A 19,175-nucleotide genomic window follows, 5' to 3' on the forward strand; every position below is an offset into this window, starting at 1 on the left:
GCAGTTAAGAATGTAATGAAAAATATGTAGTCTCCTGTATTAAAAAGCACATCTGTTGCCTGTTTAACTTGTTGAATATGAAATTCTTAAAGCATAACTATTGGTTAATATTGTATTTATGTTGAGATCTTTGGATTTTTTGTTGACTGTAGGTCAGGTTCAACGTAGTGCAATATGTTGTCCCAGAAGTGAAAGAACTTTACAATTGGCTTGAAGTAGACTTTCACCCGCTCAAGTTGAGTGCCCGTGTCAGCAAGGTAAGTTTTTTCTGGCTCTGTGTGTATTGGTCTTGACTAATAGTCTGTTATTTGAATATTGATTTGTGGTAAATATCAACTAGCTTTTTCTATTGCCAGATTTTTCAGTAGTAGCCTTGATTTGGTGAAGTTCCATTACTATGACATGTACATGACATCTGATATAGTAAGCCAGGTTATTGAAATAGAATGAAAATTCACTCGGGTCTTTTGGGTGCTATTCAGAGGGCTCCATAAAGGTGCAGAGTTTTGGGAATGTATCAGAAGGTTTTGTTGGTGGAGATGATACTGAGTTAATTTGTGTAAAGGTGCAAAATGAGAAGACTTTGTGCACACGTGGGCATATGCTGGCAAGTGGGTTGTGTGCTAAGTGGAAAGATAAACCAATGACTGGTTTTACTATTAAAAGGTAGAGTGTTTGGAGGTAGAATAATGTGAGAGCTGTTGATTAGGTAGTGTAAATTCTGCAGTTGATGAAGCACATCATGTTCTTTTTCTTTGATAGTGGGAACAAAGATATTTGAGGTGCTAAAAAGAACTTGAAGGTAAATTAGCAGTGTGGTAAATGTTGCCAGTGCTGTCAGTCGCCTTCATACAAAAACTGTCAGCTCTGCTTTGTAACTGTAAGTGTTCTGATCAAAGGATGCACTTCAGTAAAACAGGGCAGTATCTGGACAGCAGTGCTCTTGTTTCAAGAGCTATAAACAGAAATGTTACTTTAATGGTGAAGTTTGTACAGGTCAATGCAGATAGAGTAACTTTTCAGACTTTTGATAGGTTCTGAACTGGGTGAAGGACCAAGCTGAAAAGGAACCTGAATTGCAGCTGTACATTCCTCACCTGCAAAACAACACCATCCTTCGCCTTCTGCAGCAGGTATGAGTAAAGAAAATGTATGTTCCTAAGTACACATAAGTTAGAATATGCTTTGGAGGAAGATTAAGTTGGAAACTTTAGTGCTGAAAGAGTCTTTCTTTCCATCAAATAGAAGACTGTTTTTGAAATACGTTTTTCTAGTATATAACCCATATCTTCAGTTTTGTGCATCATTTAAGTACAGCTGTAGTATCTATACTTGATAGTGGGGTACAGTAGTTAGTCTTTTCTCTAGATTTTCTTCATTACACCAAGTTTCTTAAAACTTCTCTTTGGAGTAAGGTCTTGGGTATTTTGCTTTGGGTTTTGGTTTTAATGTAGTTTTATTATAAAATGCACATTTCATTGACCTGCTTTCGTTACCAGTGATGAGCAGTGTTATTTCTGGTGTGCTAAAGAAATAGTTGAAGGCTAATTAGCAGCATAGCTGGATGTAGTTACTGCTGCCAGTCTCCTTCATACAAAGCAGCTATTCAGGAACAGGGTTTAATCTAAATACAGTACAGAAATAAAATCCTGCAAGAGTATTTACAATTACATTAATATGTATGTATTCATTTGTTGACAATTTAGCAAGTTAACTTTAAGGCTTGTACAACAACTTCTATTGCTGATTTCTTTTCATCGAGGAAAAGTACCTAATGTTCCTGTTCCCATTCAGGTGGCCCAGATTTATCAAAGCATTGAGTTTGCTCGTCTGTGTACCTTGGTTCCTTTTGTGGATGCTTTCCAGCTGGAGCGCTGTATTGTGGATGCAGCCAGGCATTGTGACTTACAAGTGAGTGCTGTAGAAAGACTTGTGTGAAATGATGTCTGGGTTCACATGTATTGCAGATGGAAAGGAACTGGTTGCCAATGTGGAGGAAGAGGCAAGAGTGATCTGTCTTTCAGTGCTCATTTCATTGAATCTTTGAAAGTTCAGCCTCTTCCCTTGATTTTGTTGTTGTTTGGGTTTGGTTTTTTCCTAAACCATAGAAATAAACCTTCATTCAAAGTGTTGTTTTTCTCCTACTAATTTGGCATTTCTCATAGAATGGCATGGCAAAATTTTTTTCAAGTAATTTCTGCTTGGAGCTTCTGTTGACTCATGGTGGTCATAGGCAGAGCAACAGAGAAATTGTTCAATAAACAGTACAGTCCTTTTTCTTCCTTTTTTTCTATTTTTGCAAAGGTTCGCCTTGATCACACGACCCGGACACTGAGTTTTGGTTCAGATTTGAATTACTGTACTAGAGAGGATGCTCCACTGGGCCCTCAGCTGCAGAGCATGCCTTCTGAGCAGATCAGAAACCAGCTGACTGCCATGTCCTCAGCTCTGGCTAAGGCTCTTGCAGTCATTAAGCCTCCTCACTTAATGGTAAGTCATTTAAAGTTTTATGAAAATGTTGACAAGGCTTATATTTTAATGAATGTGTTTTCTCAGATTAGATGTACATTTTACTTTCTTTTTTTTTCAGCTTAGTGGTAGTCAGGTTTTTGTGCTTGTAAAGAAGTCATTCTTAAAAGCACTCAGCTAGTTAGTGTTTGGTCATAACTAAAATCATGGCAAAATATACACAAGAGGCCTGAATTTAAAGTTTCCAGTCTTGAAAATATCAGGCTTAGGATATAGCAAATAATAACTCTATACATGAGCCTACAGAACTAGGATTTGTTTAAAATTTTGCGTGTGTCTTTAAAAATTCAAGAGCCTGCTTCATTTATTCTTCTTGGAGAAACTGCTGTTGTGAAAAACCTGGAATGTAGCTTTATAGAACAAAACATCCCACAGCTCAAAAACTGACCTGTCTTTGTCACTTCCTTTCCTCCTCCCTGGGGCTTTTGGCTTCAAGGTCAGACTCACATTTCAGGTTTTCCAGAGTTCTGTAGCAGCAAGGTATAAATCAGTCTCAGATTTCCAGCATGCTTTGGTTGTGGCAAGTTAAACCTTCACTTCTTACTAGAGCAGTGGTAAATTTTCATTTCTTTTATGTTTATGAAAGATTTCGTAGCAAACATATCACATATTTTTTCCATATGGGAAAAAAGGCTGATGGCAAGATGTCCATGTTAGATTCTTTTTACATGTTGAAATACTAAGTAATATTCTTCAGATATAAAAGCAAAAAATAGAACTCTATCATGACGCCTAATGCTCACTTCCTTGTGTTGAACACGTATTGGTTGTTTTATAGTGTTTAAGATAAAAATATTTCTATGTAGATTTTCCCTTCAAAAAAATTTGATTAGTGAATTGTATTAGATTGTCATTTTGAAAGAAAAAATATGCTTTAACTGTACATTCATGGATAGAAATGGCAATTAGTCTTGCACTTGACATGTTAGTACAGTTAGTAGCTGAACAAGACATAAATCCTTCTCATCTAACTCAGTAGTGGTCATTGCACTTGTAAAATTGGAGAACAGTATCAAGGTTAATATTAATCTGTGTGGTTAGAAAAGCTACAGAACAAGCTGATACCCTTTTTTCCTTCACTATTCAGGTGAAAACTTTCCACTTTTGTCAGGTGTTTAAAAGCTTTTAATTTGTCACATTCGTTATAATTCACAAAATCATTAAATTTGTCTAAAGCTTTTTACTTTCGTGTTTCCGGTACCTCTGTTTATCTTTAAATGTGTGCAGATCTGCAGCAAAGTGTGGATGTTTCAGTGTTTTTATTGAATGCCCTAGAAGTGAGAGGTTACTAAAAATACCCCTGAGGGTGCTCACATTTCAGGAGCAGCATGGCTGGGGGAGTGTGGGGAGCTGATTGGGCTGCAGTGTTCGGCTGGACTCATGGAAATGGGCAGCTCCCTGAGCTGGCACAGTGACACCTCCTCAAGTGTACAGCATGAATGTCCATAAAGAACTGTGGGGGTGCTCTGGGGAGTGCTGGGGGGTGGGAAGGCTGCTTAAAGAACAGTCTGTGTTCTGATGTGTAGAAGCCTAGTGCTTTTTATAAGGTAATGAAAATGGTTTTAAAGACAATGTTTAAATTGTTGACTTACTTTTTTTATCATCTCACAGATAGTGCTTTGTGTCAATTAGGGTACTTTTCCCTTTTATTAGTGTATTTGGAAAATAACAAAGCTTTAAAAGAACAAAACAGCTTTGGTGAAATACAGTACATGTGGTGATGCGCTTGCAAACAAATACAGAGAAAAACAACCCACACACCCATTGCAGTTAAAGATTTCAATATCAATAACATCTGGGTGTGCAGTATTTTTGGACAGAAAAATGTCAAACTGTCGTACCTAAGCCATGTTGCAGAATGCTGTCTTTTACAGTCAACTTTCTCCATGTGCACGTGATTCTCGGCAGTTGGTGCTACCTTGGGTGCCACTTGGATGAGTGATTAGATTTGCCGTCACAGTTGTAATTCCGCTCAGTTGGCAAGTTTGCAGAATAGAATTAACTTTGCGTTTTCCTTGAAAAGCATTTGCTTTGCTTTCTTCCTTTTTAAAGAGGGGCTGTTTACATCGTCTTATTCTTAATTTAAATCCAGCAAGAGAAGGAAGAACAACATCAGCTGGCAGTCACTGCCTTCCTGAAAAATTCCAGGAAGGAGCATCAGCGTATCCTTGCACGCCGTCAAACCATAGAGGAGAGAAAGGAGCGCCTGGAAAGTCTGAACATCCAGCGTGAAAAGGAAGAGCTGGAACAACGGGAAGCAGAACTGCAAAAAGTCCGGAAAGCTGAGGAAGAGCGGCTGCGCCAGGAGGCAAAGGAGAGGGAGAAGGAGCGGATCCTGCAGGAGCATGAGCAGATCAAAAAGAAAACTGTTCGGGAGCGCTTGGAGCAGATTAAGAAGACTGAACTGGGAGCCAAAGCATTTAAAGATATTGATATTGAGGTAGGTGATTTATTGTTGCAGTGGGAAGTTATTTTGTTATGCTTTCAGTGTTACATTGCTGGGCTACCTGAATTTCGTGGGTTTGTCCTGCAATTGGTCTTACAAACAGTCTCTTAGAAATGAGACTGTGTAAGTAAACTTCAGTTCTGGGTTTGGATGGGACCTTTTTGGCCTGGGGGAGTAAAGACTACCTTTTGTGGGACTTTCTTCTCCCTTTTGTATTGATAACTTTACTTGGTTGTAGGATCTTGAGGAATTGGATCCTGACTTTATTATGGCTAAACAAGTGGAACAGCTGGAAAAAGAAAAGAAGGAACTGCAGGAACGACTGAAGAATCAGGAGAAAAAGGTACAAAGCAGGAAGGGTACAAATGTCAATACAGTTTTTTAGTGAATGTGATCTCCTGTGTTGATATGTATATGTGCATACACACACACATATATATATATATATATAATATTGGAAGTGTTATTGTTTGATACTAAGGAAAGGTAAATGCGTTATATACCAGTTGGGTCTCCGGTTTTGGTGCAAAAATCGTTCTAAATAATGGAGTTGATTTGAAAAAGGACCCTTAAGCTGGATGTGAACTGAGTCGTAGTTGGGAAGACTTGTAATTAAAAAATTTTCAGAATAGGTTAAATGTTTAGATGTGAGACCATTACAGAGATGCTAAATTAATTGTGTTAGTCCTCACTGAAACAGAGGAAACTCCACTGCTAGAGCCCTCCTAGATGGCAGAAAAGGATCTGTCTGAAACATGGGTAGCTATAAAAGTGTGAGAAACGTGACATAAATAGAACACACATGACCTGGGCAAGGTGAAACTCACCCAGGACTTCCTGCCGTATTCAGGAATGAAACAGGGGTTTTGTGGTACAGTTGGTGACTTGGGTCACTTAAAACTCATTTGAATAAAAATGGCAAGTAGAAAGTCGCAAGTTAGTTAAAAGGATTCCTGTGAGAATCTTTGACACTGCGGGCCTGTAAAGCTGTTGCTTATACTGGACAGAGGAGCAGAAAATACATTAAACAATAGAATTAGTAGTCACCTGAGTGAATATGATCTACCTGGAAAAGTCAGTGCAGCTTCTATAAAAGGAATGTTAGCAAGGGCTTCCTCTTGGAGTTCTCTGAAGCTGTCAAAGCAACCATATTTGTAAGGCTGATCTGATGGATGTAACTAAGTTGGAATTCCAAAAAAGCTTTTTACAAAGTTCTTCACAAAAAACCCCAACTTAGTAGCGTGACAAAAGAAGGCCTTTGAATTATGTTCTGGTTAGATAGATTTAAAAACTTTATATAGGGAAGGCAGGGAAAAGAATCTCCCAGTCTTTGGCTTTGCATATTAAATGATGGGCTCCAAACTTAACATTCTTTGCCACCAGTGAGAACTTGGTTCTTCTGCATTTTGAGCACTGTCTGCAGCTCTGGTTTTTTACGTCTAAAAGGATGCAGCTGAGCTGGAAGTTTGACAGGAGGCCAACAAGAATTGTCAATGATGCGGATTGGCTTCCGTGGGAGAAATGTCTTTGTAAAATTGTACCCCTCTGTCTGACAGATTTCTAGAGAGAGGATGTGGTACCAGTCTGTAAGAGTGTACCTGTTGTAAGAGCTGATGGTGGGAGCAGTTGTTCTTGCACTGCCTGCAACGGGTAGTGGAGTGAGAAGCATCAAATGAAGCCAGCAGGAGCTGTGTTCAGAACTGTTCGTAGGTAGAAGTTGGATCTTCATGCCGTGAGCCACAGACATGCAGGAGTTCTTTCCAAAGTACATTGTTGTATATGAAAAGCTTTGAGTTCAGAAGGACAAGAGAGAAAATCCACTGATGTTTAAAATACAAAAATACTTCCAACACAGAAAATGCTGGGAGCTGAAAATGGGTGATGCTGAAGAGAGTATTGTGATGTGCCTGTCTCTATTCCTGCATCTGTGCCTGGGAGTGCACTTAGTTGCCAGTGGTAGAGGCAGGTTCTTGGTTGGGTTGATCTTTGATGGTCCAGTGTGGTTGTTATATATATTGCAGGATTCTCCAGAAAGCAGGGGTTTATGTGCATTATGTCATTCTAAAAGATGTGTTATCTTTATTCAGATTGACTATTTTGAAAGAGCAAAACGCTTGGAAGAAATTCCTCTGATAAAGACTGCCTATGAGGAGCAAAGAGTGCATGATATGGAGCTATGGGAGCAACAGGAAGAAGAAAGGGTAAGAATTTTTTGTTCAGTTGATAAAGTGCATTAGCAATGCATGAAAAATAGTGTGTTTTGCACTGTTTGGTTTTTTTTCCCCATCTCTTTTCAAAAAAGAAAGGAAGATTGAAATGTTAGCTTTGTGATTTCATTTTTCTAGTGGACAGCAATTTCTTCTATCTTTGCTCTGAAAGAGGAAGAGAGAATTCCTCTTTCTAGTGGCTGGGGTAGATTGAATCCAAAGGTATAGTGAAGTTATACTTTTATATTTTCTATTTTCAGATCACCACCCTGCAGCTGGAGCGTGAGAAAGCCCTTGAGCACAAGAGCAGACTCTCCAGGATGTTGGAGGATAGAGATTTATTTGAAGCCAGGCTCAAAGCATCACGGCGAACAGTTTATGAGGTACATGAGACAAGGCATTGTTAACAAAGTACAGCCCTAAAGTGAGGAACTAAAACTGAGACCCAGGGATTCTTCATTAAACTGGAAACAAACTAGTATTTAAAATGGTTCAGAAGTGTGGAATTGCTTATTTTCTGCTTTGACTTTTAAATTAAATTTCTTGCACCCATTCCTAGGGTATTATCACTTTAAATTTTTGACAATTTCTGGACTAGCTTATATGAAAAATAAAGGAGGGGTAAATTGTTGATTTCAATACTCTTGGTAAGGGATCACTGGGTGTCATAGGCAGGCAGCTGTGTCTGCAGAAGTACTTGAACTTACTGTGGTGATGGAGTAAATACTGACAATCATACTGAAGCTGAAAAATAGGTGGAAATACTTGTCTCTTTTTTATTATCATTATGTTTGAATCTGGGAATTATTTTGACAGTTCAAGTATTTGTTTGTTCAAGCTGTGTTTTGTGTTTCCAAAATTTAAAAATGAATCAGACCACAAGGTCAGGGAAAGAACTGTGCCTTTGTTTCTTGCTGTACATTTTAAAATTTTTCATTTCCTGAGACTGTTTATAGCTTTGACTGTTCGGCTATGTTGCAGTAAAAACTGGCTTTACCAAAAAAAAAAGGCAGAAGAGGTGTTATGTTAATATAAATTAGTAACTGCATATGATTCTTTGCAATAATAGGGATAATTTTGGGTAATGTATTTTAAGTACAGATAAATTATTAGTTAAGCAATCCCTTTTTCAAGAAAGCAGATAAAAGGCTAATAATTGTGCATGATGATTTAATTGTCTTTCTTCTGAATTGGAGGGTATTGTCTAACACAAAATTAATTGCAGAAGAGATGGAAATGGTGAACAGGTCGTTTTTCAGTGGAGCAAAATTAATATGTTGCACTTGTTTCGAGTTTCTGTATAGCTTTATTTAACAATTTGTGTAACTGCTCAGCTCATAGACATTACAGCTGTGGTGTTCTGAGCTGTCTTGTTGGTATTTCAGGATAAACTCAAGCAGTTCCAGGAGCGGTTGGCAGAGGAGAGGCGGAACCGTCTGGAGGAGCGCAAGAAGCAGCGCAAAGAGGAGAGACGCATCACTTACTACAGGGAGAAGGAGGAAGAGGAGCAAAGGCTACGGGAGGAGCAGCTGCTCAAAGGTGAGATTGAGAATGTGACTCTTTTATCCTTTGCATCCTCGAGCCATTCCATTTGTGTAACACAGCTGATGTCTGGTTTCCCTGCTTCATGAGTTTGGAGGAAGTCTTTTCAACTTCCAGTTGTCGCACCTTCCTTGCTTACCTGTGCAGCATAGACAGGAAGGTAAAGCTTTGTAGCGCCTAGACATGGGTGAAGAAGGAGATGAAGTAAGGGAGGCTAATGAAAAATTGAGTCTTAGATTTTAGCCTTTAGTTTTGAGTTCTGGCCACTTGTTTGTGCGCATCTTAAAGAGAAAAGAAAGGGAACAGTGGTGTCAGATCAAGAACTCCGGAATTGTAAACGACTCACACACCTTTCTTTGTGAATTACTTTGTGTGGTAGCCCATATAGCCCGTTTCAGGGCTTTAGAAGAGAAGAGGTGGTTGGCATCCTGTAGGAGGAATTTCTGCCCTATTTGTCAATTGGAGGATGAAGATTTTATGTATGAGAGTTCATAATAATGCAGTATTTAAAAAACAAACAAAAACTGAAGCAGTCATGAATATCGAAATTTCTGACATTGTTAGCTGATTTTTTTGTTTGGCCTTTCCTAAGGAAGGGACCCTCTACCATGTTTGAGGTAGTTATGGTGTGTACATTGAATTAACATGCAGGTATTGGACCTTTTTCTTTCTTGCTAACTGTTCAAGATGTCTCATTAATGGATGTATCAGGGTTCCTTTTCTTACTGCTTTTGATTTAGGAGACTTCCAGAAAACAGGATCTGTGGTTAGCTAAACACATCATATGAAATGCTTGTATTTTTTTGTGTTTATTTTTTATAGAGTCAAAGGGGAGAGATTGTATTGCGTAACCCTTCTGTGGATACAGCAAAGCAATGGAATTTGTGTTGGTAATAAGTTCTCTGTGTGTTTCCAACTGTGCAGAGCGTGAGGAGAAAGAGCGCATCGAGCGCGAGAAACGCGAGCAGGAGCAGCGAGAGTACCAGGAGCGAGTCAAAAAACTGGAGGAGCTGGAGAAGAAAAAACGTCAAAGAGAAATGGAGATAGAGGAAAGAGAGCGCCGTCGAGAAGAAGAAAGGAGAGGTCTGGATGACCCATTTTCAAGGAAGGTGGGTAATACCTGCAGGTTTGTTTCTTTCTGACTGCTCCTTCTTCTGTAGATTTGAAAGAAGGTGTTAGCACTGCAAAATCATAGGTTTATTTATTTTTTGTGTAGTCGTAGTGTGAGTGGCTAATTTAATAGTTAAATTACTGTCACTTAGTTTCAGCTCACTCTCAGGATCTGGAATCTCTAGTTTAGCAACAGAGTAAAGTAAAGAAACTACTAAGATCTCCAAGCTGTTTAAAAACTAAATTAATAAAGACTGAAATGAATATTGGACAAAATTTTCTTTAACATAGAAAGAAAACTATTGGAAGCAAGTGCAGTGACTCATGCAAAAGTCAGGAATTCAAGTAGATATTCAAGGAAAATCCCCCCCAGATTAAACATAAAAGTGCAGTTTTATATTTTATAAGAAATACGCAATAACATAAAACCAAGAGGTGTGTGCAACTTTCTGTTAACAAATATAACTTGGATTGGGAGAATTCGTTATTCCAGTCCACTAGGAAACAAAACAAAAGTTACTTGGAAATGTTTAATTGTTTAAAAGAATGTAAGTACCATAACTCCCACTTTTTCAGAACTGCCATTCAAGAGAACTGCTTTTAAATTTCATCCCCTCCAGCTTTTCTCTTTGTTTAATACATATTTCATTGAGTAACGCCATGAAGATAAGTTACCAGCTTGTATAAATTGTTTTGATAGTCTGTCAGGTAAGGTAATCATGATGGGTATTTTTCACATAAGAGGTCTCCTATCTGTGGGCACTTGATTATGTGGAAAAGCTGGCTCGGGTTCTGAGAGAGATACCTGCACCACCCCAGAAATTCCATTTGCAGTTTTGGGGTTCTTTTCTCACCGTTGTTATTTGGGGTTATTTCAAAAGCATTTAAGGAGACAGAGCAGTGGATGTGCAAGATCTTGGTTAACCCATATCGGCAAATAAAAGCACTTTTCAAAGAGGGGTTTAAAACTGGAATACCCTTCTTATGAAGAGGTTGTGTGATTATGTGAATCAGGTGTTTTAGATGGTTTAGCTAACTAGTTTCTTGTGGTGGAATTAAGGCATAAAAATTTGCTTAAATGGTTTGTCTGTCAATGGAGAGAGACATTTTAACTTCATTTTAAAAGAATGCAGATTGATTATTGCTTTGCCCTGCAACCATTGTGAATCACTAATACCTCACCTCTTCTGGGTATTGAGAACAAAACTGTCCTTGCCACAGAGAGCTTTCAGTGTATTCAGTTACATTTCCTGAGGAGATTAGAAAGCACAAAAGCAAATAATTCCTTAAGTTCGTTCCTGTTCTCATAAAATCCCAGGAAAAGTGAAACTGTTAGAACATCTCCGTTGTGTCAACAGGTAGTGGCTATGGCTGACTGTAGCTGTTGTTCAATTGTTCATACACTTGTTCATAATCTTTTTAGTGTATTTGCATATATCCTACCCTACTGGTAAAGTATGTGGCACAAGGGGAACCGTATTATTGTTTCAACTCTTCCAGAAACAATAAAGTCAGTTAAAACCACGCTTTAGTTACTCAAACTCCTGATAGTTTAGTGTTCTACAGTGGGACAAGTGAGTTTTTAATGGCATAACATGCTCAAAAGTAAATTATATGTTGAATATCTTCATTTTAAAGTATTCAGAGAGAATGTTCCTAATTTCTTTTGACACGCAGGAATCTCGTTGGGGTGACAGGGAGTCTGAAAGCTCCTGGAGAAGAGGTGGTGAGCCGGAATCTGAGTGGCGTCGAGCACCAGTGGAGAGGTAATCAGGGGTTACTTAGCCCCAGTTATATTGGGATCAAAGTATGGAGACTCCCATTTTGTTGCTGCTGCTAAAGCTGCCCTGAGTAATTATCTTGTGCCTTTACATCTCTGAAAATTACGTTCTATTATAAAGTTGCTTTGTAAGAATCTCGGAATGAGAGAGAGGTTTTATCTTGGAACCATGCTCAGATAACATTCCTGTTTTATTTGGCTTAGATATGTGAAGGCAAGCAGACACCTTTTGTGTGTGATAAACAACTTGCTTACTTGGATTCCTTTTTAAATTAACAATTTCTCTCCCACTCAAACATTGGTGTCAGTGCTATAAATACAGAATGGGGAAGGATGACAAGCAAATGCAGGTTTCCTGGATGATGAAATTCTGAGATTTTCCATCTAGAAAACTGACAGTAACTATGCAAGTCCCAGAGTGAATCACAGAGCAGAAAACATGCCATATATTAAACTAAGTTCTGAAGAACTGTGTTGAACAGGGAGGAATAGATTTCTGAAGGAAGAATATTCTGAAGCTACTTTGGATTTAAAAATAAAAATAAATTCACACTTGTTTACATCTATTTTGGATATGTTTATTAATAATGAACAGTGTTTATACAATTGTAGAAAACAAGATTTTTAACATTTGTCCATTTTTTTGCTCCACATCAGGATGAGCTGTAGCTAAAAATATTTCGGGTGGTGCACATCTAGTTGTTCTTAAAAGCCTGTGCTGATGGAGATAACACTGCTGGTTCCAATTGGCAGTATGTTTTATTGCTTAATTAGCCTTGCAGGTATATAGATTTTTATAAGTGTCTAAGCCTAATTTCCAGTAAGCAATTTAAATCCATTACTGCTCACTCTGACTCCAGTGGAAGCAAATTAATTGACTCTTTCTCTCTGTAGTAATTTCTTACAATGTTTTAGAAGGGTGTGATCTCTTGATAAACAAAATGGAATTCCATCTTTCCTTAAAAGCTGTGTTGCCATTCCTGGTAGTGATCCACTTTTCTCATGAACTGCAGAATCTAACAATTGGATGAAACTCCTGGGTGAAGCCTCTCACTACTCACATATTGCCTAAGTTGTGGCTGCCCCATCCCTGGAAGTGTTCCAGGCCAGGTTGGATGGGTCTTGGAGCAACCTGGGATAACGGAAGTGTCCCTGCCTGTGGCAGGGGGTGGAATGAGATGATCTTCAAGGTCTCTTCCAACCCAAACCATCCTGTGATTTTGTGAAGTGTTTAATGCACTTATTTGTATGCGTCAGTGGATTTTTTTTTTCCACACAGAGTGATACAGCTTGTCTTACTCATTTCTCATTCAGCTTTTCTAGAAATGGATTAGAGTAGTGGTAGTTTAAAAGTAATAGTTTAAATAGATTTAAAAATCCTAAGACCCTGAAACGGTATCTGAATGAATTAAATACTTGTTCATCTGATAAACATTATAACCAATCTTCCACATGTCTTTTATGGCAAAATAATCAGATTTTTCAAAGGGGAAGATTATCCAATTTGACTCTAAATGGAAATTAACAATCTCCATGGCTTGGTTTTTACCTCACAGATCAATGATAATTGCATTCTCCCTTATTCTTCCAAACCCAGAAATGCACTGCTTACAATTCCTCAAAATTCTTGAGACTCTGAGTTGTCACAAACTGTTATCTCTTTGTTCTCACCTCTTCAAGTCCTACATCTGTTGTTTTGTAGCAAGTCATTGCTGGGTTTTGTTTACATTTTAGTAGCATAGTGGATCTCTAAACCTTGGGGTGTTCTTTTTGTTATGTTTTGGGTTTTTTTTTTTAATCCATGAGACTCAACCCCAGTGCAGCTTCTCTTCTTGTGCCAGGAAGCAGGTACCAATAAATTTCTGTGATGTTCTATTCCTTGTTTCTTTTTTATTATTGCTGAGGAAGGTTAATTTCCTGAAATAAAGAAATTAATCTGGTGACAAAAACAGGGTTTATGGTCTAAATGTATGTGTAAATCCTGTAGGCAGTAGACTAAATGGTGTGTAAGGGTGGCATGTGCTTGGAGAAGGGGCATACTTAACTGATGGTTGTGGCATTATTTAATACTGATTCTTTCAGACTTCACTGAAGTTTGTCACCTGGTGTAGAAGCCAACCCTCTTCTCTGTTGTGTTGCAGCAGATAACCAACAGGGGACTGTCCAAACTGTAATTTTGAAGGAGATGATGAAGTGCTTAGTCTTTACTGAAGCTGTAGGGACAGTGACCTACTGCTTTCCCATAGCAATGAAGGGCATTAGAAGGTGTATTTTGAAACTGCATACTGTGTTTGGAACCACTCGCCAAGTGGGTGCAGTCAGAAATGGCTTTGAGGGGTTTGATACTGTTGATGTAAAGCTTTCCTGGATGTCACCTTCCACTTCTCACTCGTTCCCTGTGGTTTTGTAGAGACTGGCGTCGAGGAGATCCCAGAGATGATGAAAGACCTTTCCGACGAGGGGACGATCTGCCTCGGCGAGGGGATGATCTGCCCCGGCGTGGTCCTGCAGATGAAAAGGAGCGTCCTCTGGAATCAGCAGAGGACAGGCCACCTCGACGGGAAGGGGATGAGGACAGGCCTCCAAGGCGAGAAGGGGAAGAGGACAGGCCCCCCAGACGTGGATTGGATGAGGACAGGCCGCCCCGGCGTGGTTTGGATGATGACAGAGGGAGCTGGCGAGCTGCAGATGACGACAGGCCTCCCAGACGTGCCCTGGATGACGACAGGCCTCCCAGACGTGCCCTGGATGACGACAGGCCCCCCAGACGTGCCCTGGATGACGACAGACCACCCAGACGTGCCCTGGATGATGACAGGCCTCCCAGACGTGCCCTGGATGACGACAGACCACCCAGACGTGCCCTGGATGATGACAGGCCCCCCGGCGCAGCTTGGACGATGACAGAGGCAGCTGGCGCGCGGCAGATGACGACAGAGGGCCCCGGCGTGGGCTGGATGATGACCGGCCACCCCGCCGGGCTCTGGATGAGGACAGGCCCCCAGGCGTGGGCTGGATGACGACAGGGGCAGCTGGCGGGCTGCAGATGACGACAGGGGGCCTCGGCGCGGGCTGGATGATGACAGAGGGCCTCGGCGTGGGCTGGATGACGACAGGATGGCCCGGCGGGATGACGACAGGGGACCCTGGCGGAATGCGGACGATGACAGGCTCTCCAGAAGAGATGATGACAGAGGCCCGTGGCGTGGGGGTGAAGACTCAAGGCCAGGTCCTTGGAGACCATTTGGTAAACCAGGTAAAATACAGTAATATAATAACCTTCCCTCCAAAGTGTGTTAACCTCGTAGATAATGGATGTAATGTACTTGATGCCAGAGATGGGAGAATGAGCTCTGAAAACATCTAGATTAATTTGGCTAATGTGGACACTCCTCTACTTAGTATAATTAAACCTTTTAATTTGGTTAAATTACAAAAAAATTGCTTGTCTGGAAGATACCTAAAGGTCACACACTAACACCGGTCACTTCCCTGTGTGCCAAACCAAAATATACGAGTTGAATGCTCTGCTGGGAGAGAAACATTCTCGCTAGATTAGCACACCTTGGACTCTTTCCCTACCTCTTCTATGTGTCTGAAGTTAATCTCCTTCTAAAGGAGGATTTTGATACCTCATTCAAGTGGGTCTGGTTTTGATAAGCCCTTTCTATGTGTACAGAGGTAATGTTATTAACATTCCCTTTTTGTTTTTAACTCTTCCTGAAAGTCCTGCTTAGAGCAGAGTTTGGATTAGATGACCTGAGGTCTCTTAAAAACTGAATTATACTATTCTTGTATTCTTTATTTCTATTCTTAAGTGTCATTGATGGTGTCTAGAGCTGTTTCTGATTCTTTTCAGAACTGTTGATGACGTTTAAATGTTAGATATGATTTTGATTTCCTGGCTCTTTACACTTACGTATTGGCAGGCACCACACCAACTTTCATAGACACTAATTCTGTAATCCAAACCTTTAGAAAACTTACCATAAATATCAAAACTTGCACTCCAGTTTTCCTATTTAAAGCCAAAGCAGGCTGCATAAGAAAGAACTCCCATTCATAAATAACTGAGCAGTATTTCAGGGTGCACTGTGTTAAGGGGATGGTAACAACACTCATATGTTAAAGTAGTGCTTTAAAAAGCAGTAACTTCTTTAAAAATCTGCTTGCTTAAAATCTCCTCACTTGTAGATTTTCACAAAGGAATCTGCTGTGTAAGCTACACCCTTTGCTTCTTCTTGCACTTGTTTTGCACCAGACCCTTGTGGCTTCTGGCTGAAAACTGCTGGGTGCAACCAGCTCTGCTGGACTGTTCCTGGCAGCCCTGACAGGAGCTGTGCATTGCTGGCTTTACGTTTAGCAGCTTGCACAGTGTCTTCTCTGTGGTTCCCACTCAATGTGCAAACTTCTTACAGACATCTTGAGTTGGATCCTCGGGTCAAAACTTGAAGAACCAGTTTCTGTGACAGAAGCAAAGAGTTCTTTGTCCACAAGAGGGATAAGAGGTCAGTCACAAATTCCTTTGACTCCTCGTTTCTTTCTTCCAGGGGGGTGGAGAGAACGAGAGAAGGCTCGTGAGGACAGCTGGGGCCCTCCCCGAGACTCCAGACCTTCAGGAGACCGCGAATGGGATCGAGACAAAGATCGGGATGAAAATGAGAAGGAGCGGGAATTTGACAGGGAGAGAGATTTTGATCGAGATGATCGTTTCAGGCGTCCCAGGTCTGACCTCTCTGTTTAAGTACTTCTAGAATGTTTCTGCAAAAAAAAAAAAAAAAAAAAGGGCCCTGCTGATACAGAAATAATGTGGAATTGCTGAGTGAAAGGAACAAGGGTTGGTTCGTGTGAAACTAAGCACTTTAGGGCAGCAAATGGATTAAGGGCATTTTTGGGCCTTTTTGGTTTGTTATTTTTAGGATGATGTTATCTGTTTCTCTGTACAGGAGGAATTTCAAAATGCTTAAAATGCTTTTAAATTTTTATTTTTATCCTGTTATCAAGAGAATTCCATATTAGGCACCAGAAAAACAAAACCAGTTTTGGAAGTATGTTAAATAGACACCCACTGGGTCTGTAAATATCTGTGTTGTGATATATTACTGCTCCTTTCCATAGCAAAGGTAAAAACCTTAACATTTAGTTTTATGTTTTGCATGGCCAAAGGGATGACGGCGGTTGGAGGAGAGGGCCAGCTGAGGAAACTTCCAGCTGGAGGGATTCAAGTCGTCGTGAGGAGTGGGACAGAGGTGGTCGTGACATGAGAGACCGACGTGGCGATGACAGGGAGCCGCCCCTCAGGAGAGGGCCACCCCTCCGATCCGAGCGGGAAGAGCGTAGGTTCATTTCAGTGTCCCTAAAGTCCTCCATCCAGCATGGAGCCTCCCTCTTCCTGACAGTGCTGGGAGGGGGTCACATGGGAATAGGTTATATTTTCAGCTATTTAAACTGCCTTTCCATAAACAAAATAATAAAAAGCACCTTTGGCGTAATTGAGAATTCTTTAGCGAGTCTTAACTATTCGTAGTTGTGTTCTTTTCCATCTTAGTAGCATTTCACATCTACAGCAGGAGGATAACATTTCAAGTATGCACTTCTCATAGGATTATGTTCTGGGTGTATGAAGTCTTTGTGTTTAGATTATCAGGACAGACATCCCAGAAAAGTAATTTCTGGCCTTTCCTTAAAACCATTAAAATGTGAGGGAAATACTTCTGAATGAGGCCTTATGGGTTTCACACTATTAATGGTATTAATTTTGACGAATAACCTGTTTTGATTACAGACCTGTGTTAATTTTGTATATTTATTAATCCTTTGCTATGTTCTAAAAATACAGTAACAGGAAATCCATTTAGCCTGGAGGGACCACCACATCTTCCAATTCTGGATTCTTACGTTCAGAATCTCATTTTGTCTCTTCCCCAAATGTGGGTGTTCCTGCACTTGGGAGCAGCCTGGAACAGAACATGGGATCATATGAGGGACTGCTGCTGACAGAAAAGCAGAATGTTCTCAGTGTGGAGATTTTTTTTTAATATATCAAGAAGTTTTGGTATTTGACTTCTTGGCATCTGCCACAGCTTTGTTCACACAGAGGTGGGATGGAACTCTTAACATCCTTTTTGGTGGAATTGAACTGTTTTTCATACAGTAAAGGGTGGTAGATGCTGTTACCAGTGGAGTCATGTAATTCAGTACCATTTTACCTCTGATTCCAGTAGAGTGAAGAGCAATTTCCTAACAGCAAACACCTAAACATTTTCCACAAGTGTTCTTAAGTAAGGATTTTTCTGTTTTCAGAGTTCAGTCATTTCTAAGGGGACACTTTTGTGTTTTAATTCTGCTAATAATGGTATATATTTTTGACAATGACAGCATCCTAAAACTGTGTACATCAGTAGAACATTCTTACTGCAATTAATGCATTTTAAAGATGACACTGGGCTTGCTCACCACAATCCCAAATCTGAGAAGAGGTTTGAGTAGTTTTGCTGTTCTTCCCTATAAAATCAAAACGTGTGTTTGGCTGTTGTCATCGTATTCCCTGTTGGCAGGGCTGAGGATCAGTAACTCCCACTGCCAGGGTTGGGGCTGTTTGTTTGAACTCTTGCAGGCTGCTGGTGGAGCACGACTGAGTTGTTTTTATTTCTTCCTGTGCCGTAGCGAGCTCGTGGCGACGCGCTGACGACAGGAGGGAAGAGCGCGGGGAGGAACGGGAACCGGTGCGGCGGTCAGCCCCTGCTCCTGCTGCTCCTCCAGCTTCTGCTCCCCCAGCAGCATCCAAAGAGCGGGAAAGGGATGGGGAGAAGGAGAAAGGATCCTGGAAAACAGAGAAGGAGCGTGAGCCCGTACGCCGCACTAAAAACGAGACAGATGAGGAAGGGTGGACCACTGTACGACGTTAAGTGGGAATCGCAGAGTTTAACCAATGTTTTAGCTTTGATTTGATCGAATCCACAGATTATATTTGTGCTTATAAACATTCTGAATTGGAATTCTTTAACCAATGTTTTGAGGTAACATGAAAGCATGAATTACTTACTCATATAGATTGATCATGCACAAAACTCACAGCAGAAGGTTGGAAATTGAATGCCAGTTTCTGAAATTTCAAATGATGCTTATTTCATGGGTCATTTGTTGCTAAAATAAAAAGAAGCAAGCGCAACAGCTGTCTTCAGTACAGCTTCTCTCTTGCACCAAAACAGGCTGCCCTTTTTATTTTTAGTCTTTCTTAGTTTGGAATGGGGTATTATTGTCACAGGACATGAATTTGAAAACGCCTCTGTTCACACAGTGGAATTATTGAAAAAGCAGAGCTAAAAGAATTTGCATAATTAGCCAAAAAAATAGAAAAGCCCTCTTTTACATAGGTATCTTGGAGGGCAAGTGGTTTCTGAGATACTTTATCACTATCTAAATTCAGTAAGTTATTTAAATTTGAATTGAATACAATAAACATTGTGAATTAGCTACACTGGGATATTTTCTGTAGATTTACTTGAATCCATAATGCCTCTGAGGCCACTTTGCAGTCATTGTTCCCGTAATGTACACA

At 40.2% G+C, this 19,175-nt stretch overlaps 1 protein-coding gene and 1 non-coding gene across 2 annotated transcripts in view; both read left to right on the forward strand.

Annotated features, from left to right (window-relative positions):
• Positions 1-18,522, forward strand: part of EIF3A (eukaryotic translation initiation factor 3 subunit A) — a 28,213-nt gene extending 9,691 nt beyond the window's left edge. The window contains 17 exon segments of the mRNA XM_039553606.1: positions 153-257; positions 1,035-1,133; positions 1,795-1,911; positions 2,305-2,490; positions 4,622-4,969; positions 5,214-5,318; positions 7,063-7,176; positions 7,443-7,565; positions 8,568-8,721; positions 9,649-9,833; positions 11,512-11,600; positions 14,025-14,508; positions 14,511-14,610; positions 14,613-14,870; positions 16,165-16,339; positions 16,781-16,950; positions 18,281-18,522. Coding sequence (XP_039409540.1) covers positions 153-257; positions 1,035-1,133; positions 1,795-1,911; positions 2,305-2,490; positions 4,622-4,969; positions 5,214-5,318; positions 7,063-7,176; positions 7,443-7,565; positions 8,568-8,721; positions 9,649-9,833; positions 11,512-11,600; positions 14,025-14,508; positions 14,511-14,610; positions 14,613-14,870; positions 16,165-16,339; positions 16,781-16,950; positions 18,281-18,522 — 3,054 coding nt within the window.
• LOC120410251 lies at positions 1,467-1,599 on the forward strand. The gene has a single exon (XR_005602266.1). It is a non-coding gene; the product is annotated as a small nucleolar RNA SNORA19 (small nucleolar RNA).
• Positions 18,523-19,175: the final 653 nt, after the last annotated feature.

This window comes from Corvus cornix, chromosome 6 (assembly GCF_000738735.6).
Source record: "Corvus cornix cornix isolate S_Up_H32 chromosome 6, ASM73873v5, whole genome shotgun sequence".
NCBI classification, from domain to species: Eukaryota; Metazoa; Chordata; class Aves; order Passeriformes; family Corvidae; genus Corvus; species Corvus cornix.